This window comes from Chaetodon auriga, chromosome 6, assembly GCF_051107435.1.
Source record: "Chaetodon auriga isolate fChaAug3 chromosome 6, fChaAug3.hap1, whole genome shotgun sequence".
Taxonomy (NCBI): Eukaryota; Metazoa; Chordata; class Actinopteri; order Chaetodontiformes; family Chaetodontidae; genus Chaetodon; species Chaetodon auriga.
The window spans coordinates 25,641,437-25,660,579 of NC_135079.1; the positions used below are offsets into that span (position 1 = coordinate 25,641,437).

General features: G+C 41.6%; 1 protein-coding gene across 1 annotated transcript; it reads left to right on the top strand.

The window, feature by feature from the left end:
- Positions 1-307: 307 nt before the first annotated feature.
- Positions 308-18,581, top strand: mlycd (malonyl-CoA decarboxylase). The gene is made up of 5 exons (XM_076734046.1): positions 308-920; positions 5,166-5,278; positions 5,700-5,856; positions 6,274-6,426; positions 15,687-18,581. Exons 1-5 carry the CDS (start codon positions 375-377, stop codon positions 16,230-16,232), a joined length of 1,515 nt encoding a protein of 504 aa, XP_076590161.1. The 5' UTR covers positions 308-374; the 3' UTR covers positions 16,233-18,581.
- The last annotated feature ends 562 nt before the right edge of the window (positions 18,582-19,143 follow it).

The window sequence follows — 19,143 nt, forward strand, 5'->3', positions numbered from 1 at the left end:
TAAAACAGATGTTATATCAATAATAGTATTTCTGATTTGTATAATGAAAATAAAGGACAAACATATTTCTGTTCACGTATGAATTTGGTACAAGGATACACGGATGTGTGTGTGTGTGTGTGTGTTTGTGTGTGTGTGTGTGTGTGTGTGTGTGTGTGTGTGTGTGTGTGTGTGTTCATTTGATAAATTATGATACATATTTTTGGGTTATTTTTCTAAGAATGGCCTTGACTTGTCTTTGCCTCAACTCAAACCTTCTCACTTGACGCCAGCACATCCGTACTGTCTCTTTAAGAGACCCAGAACCCGGAAGTGTCTTCCTGTGTGCTCACTGGTCGCGGGTCCCGAACAGACAGCGCAGCTCCCTCCCGGCGATGATATCCCACCCTGTTATTTTGGCTTTCCGCAGGAGTGTGAGGTGCTGGCGACACCAGGCACTACTCAGAGCGACTCTGGGGGGCTCGAACGTCGGCATTTGGCGCTGGTACTCGACCCCAATTCGTGGCGGTGTCACGGGCATGGATGAGATACTAGCGAGAGTCGTTGCACCTTTACCTACATACGAAACGAGAGACAAATCCCCTCCTCCCCCCGAATCAAACAGCTTGGAGTTTATGCACTTCTACAACAGCCTCGACAAGGAAGACAAACTGAGTTTCCTGGCGAAGCTGTCTCAAGACTTCGGAGTAGAGCACAAAAGCGTTTCAGAGCTCGCTGTGAAGCTGTTGGACACTCAGCTACGAGACTTGGCGACCATTTTGCAAGTTGAAGACAGGCTGCGGTACAGCTTGACCCCCCGATATAAACAGTTGCTGAATCATATAAGCAGGGTCGAGGGTGGGGTGAAGTTTCTGGTGGATCTCCGAGCCGATGTGCTTGAAATAATCTCATCCAAACCGAGCGAGAGCCCGCACATTAGGGTAAAACATTGTTTACTATTTCTACGGGTGCTCGCATGAGTCAAGCGGTGTCGTTCGCGTTTAGGCGTTTGGCACCCTGCTGAGCTTGAATGTTTGGATTTCTAGCGGCATTGCATGTGGTATAAGTGAACAGCATCAGCAGTGCAGCTGCTTACAGAAGGAACGTCAGCACTGAGGCACAGACTGCACCCCTGGCTTTGCCCCATCACATTGGCTCACATGACAGCACAGCTTGAGTGGCAATTACCTTTGCCCCAGTTTCCCCTCCTCACCAGGCTAGAGGAAGCGAATTAGATCTTGTTTCTTCATAGCTTTGGATTTTTTGGGGGGGATAGTTTTAACAGCTTGCTTGGCACAATACACCAGTCAAGCTCAGTTTCAGGCCTTTCTTCATATTTTCTGTTTGTCTTGTCTGCAGAGATCAGCTTCTCTGGTCAGAGCTGCTTCTTCCTTCTGCTGCTGGATAGCTCGTGGGTTAAAATAGACCCGATAACAAAGTTTAATTGTATTCATGAAGGGGCAAGAGCCACCATGCTGCAGCCAGGTTAAAGAGCAGAATATAAAACGTTATGTCATGTCAATGTCATGAATAATTTGAAGTCAAAATGAAAAAAAAAAAATGACTCGCAGTGGGATAGAAAAAACATCCATCACACAGACATGGCTCCCATGGTCCCCTTATTGTTCCCTTTAGGGCACTTTTTTGCCAACATATTTTTCATAAAAGCTACATTTTTTTGTGGCATTTACTTCATTGTTCAGTCTTTCATATTCAGTCAAATATAATTACAATTTTCAATACAGTTCAGCTCAGCACTGGAGTGTAAGAGTCTCAATGGACACCTTGAAATAAGAGCAGAGTAGTTTTCAGATGGAAAGCTTACTCTCACGTTAATCACTTGCATTAAGTGTATTTGAGTATTCAAATGAACTGAATGGTTTGATTCCATCTGAGACCTTTTACCAAATCAAGCATCTGAGGCTGAAGCACAAATGTATAGAAAATGTGTAATGTACCATAGATGTTCATGCTCACCCAGTCAGTGCAAAGAGAATCATTTTACAGATGAGCATATCCAACTTTCTCCACCGGTGCATCACCTACACTAAAGCACTGTGTACATAAATGCACAGGTAGTTATTTTTCCAACCATAATCTATGGGAGTGTATTTATTTCTGTCTGCAGTAGTTTTATTTTGTTTTATTTGGGGCTGCAGGTGTTTCCTTAATTGGTTCAACTACGAGTTATTTTCTTCATTGATTAATTTTTTTGGTCTAAATATCACAAAGTCAGAGAAAATGTCCATCACGGTTTCCTAAAACCCAGTGTTACCACATAAGGCCACCAAAGGCTGAAGATATTAAAGTTACTATCACATTAGAGAGAGAAAAGCAAAGTGTCAGTGAGTCAGTTGTAAAAAACAGTTGCCATTATTTTTGAATTTATCAACTAATCTATTACTTGTTCCAGTTCAAGTTTCATTGTTTGTATGGGAGGCTGTAGCACGTAATAGAAATGAATATGCGTCTCAGTGAGGGCAATCAATATCCGTCCTGCAGTATTTAGTTATCCACAAGGTGAAACAGGATATATTATTTTTTTTAATCACTGAATTTTGAAGCTGCACATAGACTACAGAGCTGTTGGAGTAGGGTGTTTGTTATCCATTAGTCTGGCTTGTATTCCTTATGTTAGCTTTATGTCGAAGTTGAAATCATACCGAGCCGACGTGAAGCTGCACACATTAATTGATCTGTGTCTTTTTAGAAGCTCGCTGGCTGGAGAATTGTTATTTGTGTGTCACAGGCCGCCAGTAGTTCTTCAAGCAGAAGCCTCCATAGTGTATAATAGATGTCAACATACTAGATGAAATGCAAATGGCTGAATGGATACTTGTTATGCTGAGATGCAGTGATGAAGATGACAAACCTGATGTGTGTACCGTCTGAAGCTATAATGGTCCAACTCAAACTGTCCTGCTAGAGATCATCCTGGGCCAGAACAGCCTTCTGTCATCTTCCTGATGAGAGATTTTGTGTTTTGTTTGCTTTGAGCTGAACATGATTTTCAAAGACCCTGACTGCTGTATTGCCAGAGGACTTCTAGCCTCTTCTCTCCTGCTCAGAATCTATTTTTGTCCTGCTGAGAGGTGATTCAGATGCATTTAATCTCAATAACCAAGGCCCACTGAGACCTTTTGTAGCTTTAAAAGGTCTAAGCTACCTACAGAGTGCTTACCGGTACTGAGTGCGACCACCTTGGTCTTGGGTGTGCAAAGCAATCTTGTTGTTATTGCCAGAATTGATTGTGCTAAAAATAGAAAAGGTCATAGCAGATATGAAGCTTTTGCTAGCTTATATCATGTGCATACCAGGGAACTGGAAAAGATTGCAAAAACAATGAAGCGGATAATCAAAGTACCACGGAAACACAGAGGGAAAGAACGATACAACTTGTAGAACTGCTAAAGTAATCAAAGTTTGGATTTCACAACACTGCATTCACTGCAGGTCTCACAAGAGTGTCTCTTTGAGTTCTATGCTAGTTTAATCTGTCTTGGTTGGTTGATTGATTTTTGATGTTCCTGCTTGCTCCTCCCTCCTCCTTTCATTCACCTGTCCACAAACTGAGTGGATGGAAGATGTAAAGACAAGTCAGTGATGCTGTTTTAGCTGGCTTCCTGGGATTTCACAAAGTATCAGTGAGGCCATTTGGCCTTGGATAGACTCACCCTCACAATACAACTGCAGCTCAAGGTATCAGAGGCTGTATTGGCCCCTAACATCGGTGCCTCACTGCATTGATACAGCAGCAGTGTCAAAAAGTGTTGCTTTATTTTCTTTTTAATGGAGTCCAAGATTTTCTTGTGGTGCCTTCACTCCGTTCCTCCACCTCCCTCCTAACCTCAGGCTTCTTCCATTTCAAAGGACTTCATCTTCTGCTGGGTCAATGGCATACACATCTCAGTTTGGCCTTCCTTTTGTGTGGGTGAGAATTGGCTACCCAAGGCAGCAGCTGCACTCTCATGGCTTGTTGATGCGCTGTGTTTTTTTTCCACAGAAATGCCAGGCTGGGATTATCAACCATCATAGATTATTTCACCTCAGGCAGTTTGTGAAGTTAGAGGAACACAAATACACACATGCACTTACACACACATACATCATCACATAAGTAGTGATGGAAATTTAGCTGAATTTTTTTTTTCCAACTGAATTTTTAAACCTCTCAACCGCTCGCTGAATAATGCAGAGCCTGATGCATATATGTGGGGAAGAATTTCAAGTGTGGTTTAGCTTTGTTTTCAATAGTTGCTGCAGAGAACTTCAGCTAGTCCCTTTTGCACTGTATATGAGCATGTTTGCATTAGCTTTTATTATGACTGACAAGCGAGCATTAATGTAAGCCTGAAGCTTACAAGCTGTATTTATTTGTGTGTGTGTGTGTGTGTGTGTGTGTGTGTGTGTGTGTGTGTGTGTGCGTGCATGCGTGCGCGCGCGTGTGTGTGTGTGTGTGTGTGCGTGCGTGCGCATGCTGTGTGCGCTTGTTTGTGTGTTTGCAGGAGATTTGCTTTAAATGAAGTCTGACCTTTGCAGGTGGACATGCCTGCTTTGAAATGGCAAGTTGTTTATTGAAGTGCCTCCTATACAGCCATTGCAAGCTCAAACAAATCACTACTCATAATGTGTAAAACATTAAAGCAGCACACAGACACCCGGGGGACCGTGCACCCCACACCATGTGGAAGATACTGGTATGGAATTGTTTATAGCCCCCAGACAAACTTAAGCAGCTTCGCTGTCAGTCAATGAAGTAGAGCTTGTGAGCTGTAAAAGAGGTGGTGCGGTTGTAAAGACAGTGTGTTTATCCGGCTCTTTATTAGTCATATAAAAGCTGTAATTTCTGGAGAACACTTTTATGATGTTTCTTCTTTATAAGATATGACGGAAGGACAAAAAAAATCTTCCATAGATACAGTAAAAGGACATTCTTGCAGTGCTGGCATGACTTAATATAGTGGCTACCATGACCTTTTTCTTACTCAACATGTGCATGAAAGAGTTACCTGCATTCCAGTTTTTTATTTATATAATATATGGTGCCTGCTCCATTGAAAAATACAAATGCAAGACTCTGCTTGTATTTTTCCCAGCAGACTAGCTGCCGAGGGAAAGAATGTGGTAAATTTTCAATTTTCAGCTGGATGTGGATGTTCTAAGCTCTCACCTTTTTTCTGTTCCAGGACCTGAACGGCACGCTGAAGAGTTTGCTGTCTGAGTGGTTTTCTGTCGGTCTGCTCCGACTGGAGAGAATCACCTGGCAGTCCCCTTGTGAGATCCTACAGAAGATCAGCCAGTAAGAGCACCTGTGTTTCTCTTTTCTTTCTCTTCCTCTCTCATTTCATCATAACCTCTTTTCTTACATACTAATGATGCAGCACATTATGACAAGTTTGCTAAACCTCTCCCCTGAATCGTGATTGTCCAATCACAGCTTTGCGACTCTATCTAGAATTTTGAAAGTGCAAATCTAACCTAAGTATATATTTAAGACACGTTAGCATAAAGTATGAAAAAGTCATCCAGAGATGGCACTTAAACCAACCCCCTAAGATAACTGTGGCTAACTCTTACCTTGCTAGCTACAGCTAGTCAAATCTGCCAGTGACAGTTGTTTCAGGAGCAAAATGAGCTGTAAATGAAAGTCTTTCTTTTGTCAACCTCAGTCTGAAGTGATTGATTGAAAACTGAAAGACTGACCATCAGCCTTCTGCCAGGTATGAGGCAGTGCACCCTGTAAGGAACTGGACTGACCTGAAGCGCAGAGTGGGGCCATATCGCCGTTGCTATGCCTTCACCCATGCCGCAATGCCAGGAGAACCTCTGGTTGTGCTCCACGTGGCTCTCACTGAAGACATCTCTGATAACATTCAGGTTAGAAGCAATAGCTGCAGGCTGTTACAGTCGTTTGTCTCACTTTGCCTCACCTTGGAGGATAGTTAAACTTCTGGGATTTACTATTTTGTTCCTCTGCTCTGCTGACAAATGGATTATTGCTGCGTGAAAAACAATACCGAGACCTTTAAAGTGCATATACCTGCGGGAGTACCTCCACACTGCTGACTTCTTTCTCTTGCCACTTACAGTGAGGAAAAGGTGCTTTTGACAACACTGAAATATTCCATGGTGTGAAATAGTGCAGCGATATCCACAGTTGTGCACCAGCAGCTCTGAAATAGTGTAAGGGACTGCTGTCTCTAGCTAAGAAGAGTGAGAATGGGCTTTTATCTGGGTGAGTAATACAGAGTTTGTCTTTGTGACTCGACAAAAATGTGTGTTTTCTCTTCTTAGAGTATCGTCCGTGAGTTTGCTACTCTCCACTCTGAGGAGGATGTGAACAAGATAAATGCAGCCATCTTCTACTCCATCTCTTCCACCCAGGGGGGCCTACAAGGGGTGGAGCTGGGCAACTACCTCATCAAGAGGGTGGTCCGAGAACTACGGGTGAGTGTGGGTGGAAAGCAGGATGTCGTGTGGTACATTTGTCAGCAGCATGTTGGTCTAAGAACTATGGATGTGGCAGCCAAGAAATGAACTTGAAAAAACAAACGTATTTAAGTTTAGTTGGGGTATGTTCACAAGTGGTGGAGATAACGGAAAAAAGAAACCAATTCAGTGAAGTACATTCACAAGCACAATTTTGCCTTGTCTGAATGTCTCATTTACTGTAATACAGCATATTTAATAACTGCAACAATGATTAAAATTCAGTGATGAACATAATGCTGTGAGGTTCTAATAAACCCTCTGAATTGTATATTACCTGCTTCGATATGCGAGATGAAGCTGAGATTAAATTTGCAGAATGTTTTTAGGAATAGTTTTACAAATTAAATGAAAATGAAGCCAACACCACTGTAAAATACTTATTTGAATGGTTCCATTTGAATTCCTATGAAGACTTAGCTTGAGTAACGCTGAGGGAAGGTACAAAAGGTCACAAAAGAAGCAAGGTTACATAAACACCTAACCATAAAATATCCTTTCTTATCAGTGAAGCTTTTAAACCCTCCTGTCTGATTGTAGCTAGATAGTAACACCTTATCATGATGCACATGACGCAATAAAGGCAAGGATACAGCTGTCCTCCTCCTGCAGAGCTCCTCAGCTCCTTCCCTGTGGTGGAGTTGCAAAAGGTGTGATTTGTCTCCTTCCCAGAAACAACACGTTTCACTTTGCATACAGAAGCCTTCAGGTGTGGCCCAGCTGGCATAGCGGTATCATTTTTGATTGCTTTTGAAAAGCTTTTGTTTTGTGCTGAATCATAAATCTCCCACTTGTTTTAGCGCTTGCTGTATGCATACACACATAGACAGCAGTCGTCACTAGACAGGCAGAAATGAAATCTCATCCATCTCTCTCAATAAGCGCAGAAGAGCCCTTCATGTCGGGCCACTCCAGCTCGCACTTGTTAAATGATTGGAACATTGAATGGAACATCAAAAGCCACTCTCCCCAGCAGATGGGAAATAGCTCTTTATAGTGTATCCTCATAAAAATCAGGTTTCAGAGCTTTAAACTTCCTCCACTTTTGTTATTCATACAACGGGACTGTTGAGTGCTGCAAGCTTTTCACCTATTGGCTTTTTTTTTTTTTTCGCCTTTTTATTAATGGCAAGAATGCTGTTCAGTGAGCTCAGCAGATATTGTTTTGTGTTTCCTGCTGTAGCATTAGGGCTATTTGTGTCCAAGGTTGGGAAGGAGGTACTATTAATCTTGATAGAGGTTGCTATGTGTTCATTTTTTACCGACTATTTTACCCAAAGAAATTATTGCTGTATAACCTAAACACATCTGTTTTGCTGTGTGTTTGCTATTGATATTTATAATGAAATCAGTTATTTTTTTTACTCATTCTTTATTTATTTTACTTTTACAATGACAACCTGATAAGAACACATAAAAAATACATCTAAAAATTACAATACATGTAAAACAGCACAATGTGAGAAATGTCAGTTCGAATAGATCACCTACATTCACACCCCTCTAAATCTATCAAATGAGATTAAAAGTGATTAAAAGGGATCAGCTCGGAGGTTGTTGATTTGTGTGGTGCATGGTATTTTCTCAGTCTCAGTATTGATATGATGCTTGAGGACCAAACAGTCTTGGGACTTTGTGCAGTGCAGACTTGATTTATAGTTCAGAAGACATGAGAGATACTCAGATAGTTAGAAGTGGTTTATAGATAAACAGAGTGCAGTGCCGTTCTTTTCTAACTCCGTTCTCATATAGTAAGCATCTATGTGTTCTGATGCCACCCCCAGTTGTCAACCTAATGGCAGAATGAAAGACTGCATCTCGAGGTTTAAGAGTGAGAGCAGAAGAACGGACAAAAATAACATCATTAATGTCCATAACAGATAAAAAGTTTGACTGAGCAGTTTGGACTAATTCAAGTCAAAGCACTAATACAGTACATTTCAAAAGAATCTGATGGTCAGTCATATCAAAGGCCTTAGATAAGTTGATAAAAACAGGCTCAGTCCTGCTCATTATCTAATGTAAGAGCAACTGTTGATGAAAATCTTGCCAATCAGCTGGTCATTTAGTTACACATGCTCTGCCCCCTTTCTAACAAGTCATATATCTGCAACTTCTGAACAGAATCCTTTTTTTTTTTTTTTTTAACTCTTTTAAAACTCAGTCTCTTAAAAGCGACATGCTTGTCTGCAGTGGAATTAAATTTTTTCATAAAAAGTCTAAGACCGAGTTTGGCTCAGGAATTGTCATGGTAAACCCAATATCACTGTAGTACAAATAAAAAAAAAAATGCTTGTGCAGAAGTGTTTAAAAATTTCTTTTGACTGTGATTCACGCTTTGTATCTTTGTCATTTCATGTCACAGATGCTACTGGGTCGAATTCATTCAGACTGAATTCAGCACAGAGAGTTTTTAAATATAGTACGTAGTTCACTTTGGATATAATACTACACTAGTTCATATGGACATTGCCCAAGCCCTTGCAGCTTCCTTCACGTTTGAGCGGCAAATAATGTATAAAATCAAGTAAAATACAACATTTAAAAGAAATGCAGCTGTGTAAGGCGAAGTGCAGAAGTGTCAGGCCTGCGTTAGGAAAATCATAGCTAGTTAAAGGCTGAAGTGATTAGTTTTTTGCTTTCTTTTAAAATCCTTTCACTGATATCTGTAGTAGTGTGTCTATAGCTTTTGGGGAGAATTGACGAAGGCTGCATCCCTGATTTTCTTTCAGCTAGGGTTAGGGTTAAACTTCCACTAAACCAGCAGCAGATGAACACAGTGTTCTTGAAGGAAAATAGTGAACGTGCAAGTTGCCAATGTAGCCCATTAAGAGCTTTGTATACAAGGAGGAGAACCATAAAATCAATATTAGATACAGGAATCCTCTTGATTCTGATTAATAGCTGAGCTGCAGAGTTTTGAATGAGCTCTGCAAGTGTTTTTTCTGGTGCCAGTAAATATAGTTACGGTACTGGAGTCTGCTTGAAATATAGGCTTGAATCAGCATTTCATTATCTTTTTGATTTATGAATAGTTGCTCTTTAGCAATGTTTCTATGGTGGAAAAAAGTTTTCATCACCATTTTGAGTCTGAAACTTACACCTGAATCTAGTATAACACCAGGACTCAGATTTAATCAAGGGGGTTAAGTAAGTTAAGTCTATAGCTGCAGCATTATTTCAGTAGAGATTTATGGTTGTGTGTCATCCGCATGTATGGAAACATACGTAGTGCTCTCTAATGATGTCATGAAGTGGCAGCATGTTTAGTGAGACCAAGAAGAAAAACTTTCTTGCTTCAATGAATGTTTTAAACCAGTTTAACACACACTCAAAACACCAACTTTCAAGGTGATTGATTAAGATGTCATCATTAATCATATCAAACACTGCACTTAGGTCTAAGAGGACAAGATTTTAGACGTTAATTTCAAAAGAATTTTGTCTGAGGTCACTGATTATTTCAGTAAGAGTCATTTCAGGGCTTATGTGCTGTGGTATTTTTCTAAAGCCTGGTTGAAATCCCTCCAGGATATAATTTTCTTTAGGAAAGGAGTTAACTTTCTAATCTTTCCCAGTATCGTACGGATGAAAGGAATGTTGGATTTCAGCCAGTTGGTGAGTGTGTTACCAACTAAGTTGGATTTCTTAAGTAAAGGTTTTACAATAGCTGTTTTCAAGGCAGCTGGGAAGATTCCTATTTTTGGAGATGTATTTGTAATCTTCAGGACATGACTTGAAACACTGTCCACAACCATAACCCAATAACCCTATAGTTTTCATTGTATCCAGAGTGTTACATGGTGATGAGTGGCTTCAGTTACATTTTCAGTCAGGTCAAAGTTGTCCATTTAGATGGCTAACTTTGGTGGAAGCTGAGGCATGTGATACCCGGGCTTAGTGAATGCAGTGATGTAGTCCACTGGCCAGAGGGATCGTGGACAGGCAGAGCAGCAGGAGCTCCGGGTGTTGAAGCAGGAGCTGATGTACGGAAATCTGTGCCTTTCGGAAGCGTTCGATGGAACTTCATGATTTCTTCCAGTACAACCTTCACTCAGCAGCGAAGGTGACATTTGGAGAAAAGGAGTTAGACCACTCAAAGTCATTGGCATCATCCTGGGAATCATAGAGGGGGCTGGGAGTATCTCTTCTTATCCTTGACCACTGAGGTCAAGGTGGAACAGCTAGGAGATGAGTGTGCTGTGTCAGGGTGTTTTACGTTTGCTGGTAGACTGGTGGAATAGGGACACTCCAGCAATGCTAGCCAAGGTTTGTCTGCCACTGGAGAAAGACCAAGATGAGCTGCTCAAAGGAGGCTAACTCGCTGTAGAGATATACCCATGATGGCAGCGAGGGGGTAATCAGCCAGGCATAGAGACAACTAAAAGAATAAAAATCTGTAAAAGTGCTAAAACCTCAAAAACCTCAATAAAAGCAATAAGCTAGCCTTAGCCACTAGGCTAAAAGCAAGGCAATCCAGCAGCAGCATAAGAATATTTGATTTTACACTATCTTAACTTCACCTTATCATGAAGATTCCACTGTTGGGCAGAATAACCACTGTTAGAAATTGAACTTTTCTGTGTGACTTTCATACCCCTTTCTGGACCCTTTTATTATCCCACAGTTATTTTTTATGACCCTGGTGGGAATTGAACCCCTGACCCTGAAAGTGTCAGTGCAGTGCTCTGCCCTCGAGGCTCCACACCATAGTACAGTCATATTCTCCAGAGGCCCTGATTTTCTGACAGGGCTTTACCTTCTTAAAGGCGAAGAGAGGAGCAGCGCAGCCACAGAGGGACCACTGAGATGATGGATGGATGATAGAGTAGAAAAGAAAAGGTCACTGTCGTGATTTAAGGTGAATGCAGGAGGTCTTGCTTGTCTTTGTCGATTGGACCCTAGAGCACAGTTCTGGCACTGCTCCTCCTTCTCCTCTCTATCCTTTCCTCCCTGCTCCCTTTTCAGCTGTTCTATCACCTCTGTCCTTATATCCACCACCTTATTTTCTTTGTTAACCCTGCCCACACTCAACACAGGTAGAACCCAGTAGAGACAAAGTAGAGGTTGGAGAGGGAGGTGACTGAAACACCAGGTGAGCGCCAGCGGGACATGTAAAGTGAGATGGCTGAGTTTTAAAGTGAAAAGAAAGCGATATCAAGGAGGAAGAAGTGAGAACAATGCTGCAGAGCGAGGCAGACAGACGGCAGTGTGTCCCTCCAGGGGTTGTCTGACACACCAGTTTGATCTGCATCCAATCATTCCTATGCCACATCACTGTCACTTATCAACCCAGACACCAGACACCTGCACGCAAAGACATGTGTGTGTGTGTGTGTGTGTGTGTGTGTGTGTGTGTGTGTGTGTGTGTGTGTGTGTGTGTGTGTGTGTGTGTGTGTGTGTGTGTTTGGTTGATGTTAGACAGAGGGTCAGAGACTGGGACTGGTATTAAAGGTAAGAGTGCAGGCGACTGAGGAGGAGGAGGACAGAATGAGAGGCAGGGAAGGAGAGAGGGGATCATCCATCTCCATCAGCAGGGCAGCATCATGAAGCAATGTTGTTGATTCACAATGTCTTCCCTGTCTGAGGAATTGAAGAGCTGAGCAGGAAAACCACCAAGATGAAAATGTTGTTCTGTGTTTTCATGCTGAGGTTGAGTGTTTATCTCGCTTATTGCCATCCCTGTCCCTGCCTTGAGTTTTTTTGTTTTGTTTTCCTCTCATCAAACCATTTGAGGCAGGTTGAGAAAGAGCTGTCTCTGAATGCATATAAATGATTCTAAGACTTTTTTGTTAGTGGATTAAAAATGATTTTTTAAACCCTTAAACACTGAAAGTTTTTTCCAAACATTCCTGCATACCTCAGGTCTTTACTTCCATATTTAGCACAGACTGGGGTGCACAGTCTCCTCCTCCTCCCCCTTCTCCTACAACTACAACTTCTGGGAACTCTGCCTCCCCATGCTTGAAAATAAAAAAAGTTTGCACATTATGTCCTCAAACTTCCAAACTTCCTGAACTGCCATACATACATTCAGCAAACAAAAATCAATCATTTCTCATGCACAGACTCAATAAATGTATTTATTGTTGACATATATAGTTTGTAAGACAAACACTGCCCTTGGTTAATTTTTTAGTGCTCTAACCAGACATAACAGATGGAGATTTGCATCTCACTTACTTAAAGATTCAAAATTTCTGAATTTTATGAGCAGGGAAATTTTCATTCATTCGTTTTTTCACATATATCAATAATCCTAATATTCTCTGAGCTCCTGTTGTCTCCTGGCTAGTGCTCACATTACCCATGATGAGAGAGGGGAGACACGGCTTGTGTCTCCTTCTCTCCCTCTGTGCCTCTGCCTTGCGCTGCCTTGACCTCCTTCTTTTCCCTGTAGCCCCCAAAGCTTTCTCCTAATCTCCTCTGGGATTTGGTGTACTTGGTAGGACATTCCGGCCAGTCAGAGAACCATCAGCTGATCCCGGCTGTAGTGTTGTTGTGCACTGGTGGCTTGATGATCAGAAGAAAGTCTGCCTACCACCAGAGAAGTGATCAAAACTGCTCTAATCCACACGGTTACAGAGAGGCACAATTTAGATGGCTAAATGTCCTTAGAATAATCCTAAGTTGAAAGAGATAAAAATAGATAGAAGTGCAAATCATTTGTAGAATGATTTTCTGTATCGAATTGGGAATGACCAGCTCAAAAGCTGACTTGATGTCTGTGACCCTGCCATCCTGGTGGACCCTGGCACTGTATTATGTTTTCTGCAGACCTTGCCTGACCAATATCGGGGGATCCATAATCAGAATTGTCACAAACTGGATTGACCTCAAAATGGTCTTCATCTTCAGACACATCCTCCTCTGCTTCACTGTTGTGATCAAGAATGTGTTTCAGAGCCTCCAGGCCTGTCAAACTTTTGCTTCTGTTGCTCATTTTGTCGAGCTCTGACAGTGAGTATGCTGTATGTAGCTGCAGAGTGTAATGTCAGAAAGACGACAGTGCAGAGTCTTTGCTCCTCCCCCAGTTTTTCTGAGTAAAACAAATAAGGCTCTCATGAAAGTCATAATAACTTTTCTGCACTTTGATGTAGGAAGAAAGAGGGGCTTGGGGAATTTGGGTTACATGTTTCCTATAGGAAAGTGTATGTGTGTGTGCAGGCGTGTGTGTGATTGGGTGAAATATGGTGGGAGGGAGTAGGAAATACCTCATGTCTCACATTTGCAAAGAAAGAAATGGTCTAAATTTGACACTTCAGACCCTGTAGCTACTCTGAATCATCACAAGGACATCACCGTGTGAGTGTTAAGTATTTTTTAGGCAAGCCTGATCATCCTGAACAATCAGATGATGAGACAGTAGAGGTCACTATTACAAAAGAGTAGATGATGAAAGCCATAAGAATAAATTGGCATACCTCTCAAGGCCAGATGAGTCTGTCCCAGCTCTGATGGATCACTGACAGTATGGGAAGATTTCAGGCTACTAGATTAATGCAAACAAAAGAGTAGTCATGGCTCTTAATGGCAGAGCTAATGTTCAGTCTTCTGGGACTGTGTGTCAGTGGAGGCCTAATCACATCACCTACTAAGAACTTAAAAATATATTCTCCCTTAACTACACGCCATTACTAAAAATACAAAAGGGAATTGTAAGAGATGGAATGACGTACTTTTGTCCTTAATTCAAGCGTTACGATGAATATAACGTCAAAATACCTGTCTTATCCAGAAGCTAACAACCTCAGTCCCTAAACTATTTTTTAACAACTCAGCTCTTGTCTCACACAGTTTATATGGAGAAACACACCACCCAGGATAAAACTGACAGCACTACAAAGCCCTCTTGAAAAAAGTGGACAGACAATCTCTAATTTTGAATACTTTCACTGGGCAGCTCAAATTAGAGCAGTATGGACATGGCAAGCAGGGAAAACTCACCCAGTTATATGGAAGCAAATTAGACAGACACCTGAAAAGCTGAAGTTGGAATCAATACCATGTATCGGCTCTTTAAATTCACTCCTGGTTAACACAACAAATCCAAACACTGTTCATACACACTTGTCTGGCAACAAGTTTGGAAGGAAACAGGTTGTAGTCAATCTTTTACAGTATGACAAAATCCCCTTTTCACATAAATCCATCTTCACCTGAAGCCCTGAGAGATGTTATCACAAAATTATAGTTTATGAAATGTACCACAACTTTTGGGAATTGGTTTTAAGATGGAGCCCTTCAGACTGTTGAGATCTCCAAGTACAGGCTACACTGCACTCCCTTTTTTAAAATATCTCCAGGTTAAGCACTTAATCATCTCAAATAAAATGGCCATCTAAACTCATTAGAAGAGTTGCCTCGAGATGAATTTCTGCATGACAATCAGAGAGTAAAAGGGTTTATATCTTATACTTTGAAATTTCACAAATCATAGGGTGGGAAGTGTTAGGAGTGAAATGGGAAGAAGACCTTGAGTGTAATTGTGAAGACTTGGAATGGGAAGCCCTGTGTATTGGTTGTCAATGTTTCTCATTTAACACTAGTAATAAAATTACACAATACAGTCGATATATATCGACTGTATTGTGTAATTTTATATCAGGTATATGCCTGACAGGCTAAATAGAATTAAGCTTCAATATTCCCAGTTATGCCAAGGATGTAAAACCGGAATAGTAATACTGGTACATATGTTGTGGGCCTGCCTATATCTAAATTCATATTGGACTTTTGTAATCAATGTGCTTGATGACATCACAGGAATAACCATCCCCACTGAACTAAGAGTAACCCTACTGGACAACACAACTATGATAGCAGTCAATGAAAAACAAACTCAGATTTATTAGAATTGACCTTATTCACAGCCAGCAGGTGTGTAGTCATGCAATAGAAAGATCAACAACCACCTGCATGCGGTACATGGATACTAATGAATTACCATCACCTCTACCAAAGGAAAGATAATGAACTGACATCAGTCTGACAGTATTTTTGTTCTTTCTTGTATTGTTCAGCTGTAGGGCTGTTATGTAACTAATAAAGATGTTGGAAAAAAAAAACTAAACAAGGTTTTTTAACAGGTAGCCTGACCCCTGAAATTGAGGAATAGAAGGGAGTAAAGGGTCCAATGAATTAGACAGGGTGTAAAATGGTCCTGGATCTCAAAAGACTGAACTCGACCTCCCTCCCTCTCTCCTGCTGTCTTCTAGAGTGAATTCCCTCACATGGCTCAGTTCTCCAGCCTGTCTCCCATCCCTGGCTTCTCCTCCTGGCTCCAAGGCCTGCTCAGCCAGTACAGGAAGGAAGGCCGGGCCCCTGACCTCCTCTCTGAGCAGGAGTGGAAGGAGGTGGAACAGGCCACTGACTCAGCCCCAGGGACCCCACCCACCGAGGCCCTCCGCAAAATGATCGGCACCAGTGAGTGGATGCACTCCGAGCGGCTGTGCCGTGTCCTGGAGCCTGCCCTGATGCGTCTCTGTGCGTGGTATCTCTACGGGGAGAAGAGGCGAGGTTACGCTCTCAACCCGGTGGCCAACTTCCACCTGCAAAATGGCGCCACCATGTGGCGGCTCAACTGGCACGCTGACACCAGCCCGAGGGGTGTGGCGAACTCCTGCGGCATCATGGTGAACTATCGCTACTTCCTGAATGAGACGTCTAAAAACAGCGCTCTTTACCTGCAGAATAAGGTCATCAAGGCATCAGAGCAGGTGCTCGGACTGGTGGCTCAGTTTCAGAAGAACAGCAAACTGTGAGAACGAGACAAGGACTCACCCGTGAATGTGTTAGGTGGCACTTGATACCATCAGTATTTTGACTGAAAAACTTGAATCTGTTTAATTTGTTTTCAGTTTTTGACATGTGTGATCAAACATCCAAAAAGAAAAAAATTCAGAAGCACCACTTGAATGCACGTGAGCTGATTTTATTTTTGAAGTGAAATTAAAACATTTTATCACATGATGTGTCTAATCCCATCTTCTGTACGTTGTGTATAGGTTAGCCTTGTTGCCTCATTGGGTTTGTGGTCAAAGCTGTTTGATACTGTGGTGGTGCTCCCCAGGCTGAGGGACCGCAGCTAATGAAGCAAGAGGCATCTGTCAATGCTCCACTATGTTCCTGGAGTGTATTTAATGGTGAAGCAGGAGCAAGAAGGGTGTGCAGCTACTACAATAAATGATGTTTAGATTGTTTTATTTGGCTGAGCTGTCTCATTGCTACCCTGTTGAAGAATGGGAGAGTATTGGATGTTGTCTTTTCAGTCTCTCAGATTGGGTTTATATATGCCAGCTGTCACACAGATTTTTCCTACTAAACCTCAGCACAGAAAGGCACGAAACCACAGTTGGGAAATATTAGTTCATATTAAATAACTAAACAAAACTGGAATTATTTTTGCTGTCTATCATGACTGCTCATATTTTACAGTGGACTGTGCTCACTGGGCTGAGCCCTCCTTGTGTCTCCATTCAGTGGATTTTATTGTATTTTTTGGGGATAATTTTGCCTTCACACACACACACACACACACACACACACACACACACACACACACACACAAACCACCAAACTCTCCAGAGAGCCATCACTGATGTTCTAACTGCTCTGTACAGGTGCCAAGCAGGGCTCATATCAGCCCACACCCCATTGTTGTAAAATAATATATCACAGCAAGTTGACTGTGAAATTACATTTTAGCTCTCCGAGGAGCCAAACTTTCTTTTGTTTTTTTTCATGTTCTCTGTCCCTCCCCCACACCCCTTTCTCTTGCTGTGCCACTCTGTGTCCTAGAAACTAATGGAGTGAGAAATAAAGTTAAAGTAAATGACTAGATTGATGGTGTGCAGTTGTGAAGATGGGGGGAGGAGGATAAAAAGCATAAAAAGTACAGTTGTTTAAAGGATGCCCTTGACAGACAGTATGAGCGTCTCCACAGGTACTGGAGACAATCTGTGCACAGATGTGTGTGGGAGACAGAAAAGAGTGACACCGTCACAACATCACACAATAGAGGATGATGCATGCTGTGGCATGGGTTGCCATGGAGACAACAATGACCTATTCCACACTTGCTGCTGGCAGCTCGAGCTTGCTTTGAGTCAACTTTGCCCATGAATGGCCAGTGGCAGCGACCACAGAGAGGTGTGAGTCCACCAGCTAATTTTAGAAATGTGTTGTATAGTGAGAATAATAACTTTAGCCATAGCTCTAAGAAGACAAATTGCTCACACAGCAAACAGTTACAGTGCTGAAATCTCATTTATGGACACATTGGGTCCCGTTAAATGAAATGATACACACCTCCTCAGTGGATGAGTCAAATCCTGCTGTACCTCTGCTAACGGTAAAGCACATGTCATGTCTTAAATGCAGTTCATTTAAAAATGTTTTTTCAGAATGAATGGAATCTAAACATGTAATTACTTAAGATATCATAACAAAGTCACCATTTCATTTATTAAATGTGTTATCTCATAGCAGTTCAGTTGGACAGCTATTTTAGAGCTTTTTGTAGACAAATGTAGCAACAACTACTGAGAATTTTTGACATCGGTGTAGTGTCGACTTAGACCAGTCTTCATTTGTATCTAATCAGATTGCAGTTTTGTCACATTTTCAGCCCAGCATGTTGATAATGGATTCAAAGCCAAGTTCAATATTGTTCTACTCTGTTGCCTGACACGTCTCTGATCCAATACTTTCCAAAAAGCAGCAAAAGACCTGATTAAAATTGATTAGAAACTGTCTGCTGTGGAAAGTCATGCCTCATCTAAAAATAATTCAGTAATTCAGACAATCCTTTATTTTTTTTGAAGATTGCAAATGCGTGTGTGCGTGGCAGCGGTGTATTCCATTTCTTGTCCCTCATTCAGAGATAATTGCCTTACAAATGAAACTAATCCATTTTTTACAGTTCACAGTGGTCGGAGAGAGATGGTAAAGTGGTGGCTGTGGCATTTTCATGTCCTGAGAGTCTGAGATATAAACACCTTTTGTCTTCATCTGCATGGCAAGTTCAAAAGGACAACAACTGAAATAAGTGTGGGATTGTATCACTGATGAATATGTCATATTTAATAATATATTGTCAATAAACCAGAAGCAAACAAACAGAAGAAGTTTACATTCATGTCTGTCCAGACTGATAATATATGACTTTGATGGAATTTAATACAAGGTATTATTTTGTGAAATGGAAGTTGTTTGTATGATTCGAGTGAATAATGTCCAGTGAGAGACATGCTGTCTTCACTTACAGACTATGTTCACAGAAGAACACAGAGCAACGACAATCACCTGAAGCTCAGTGTCAGCAGAACCAATGAGCCTGAGGTGGACTACAGTGCTTCAAATATGGATGCTGCTGCAAAGAAGCTACAAACTGTAAAATGTCTTCAAGCCGGCAGCACAGAAGATCTTTACAATCCCAACAGTTGTTGAGGTTAGAGTGAAGTGGACCTTTTACCTTTTGCATATAAATTGTCATTACATCATCATTTTATTCAACGAGACATTCAAGTGAAATTGTGACATAATTACCCTATGAATTCTTGATTTCTGGCCAAAAAAATGTTTTTAAGCTCACAGTGACCCTGACCTCTGACCACCAAATTCTAATCAGTTCATCCTTGAATTGAAATTCCCTACAGATATTCCTGGCATGTT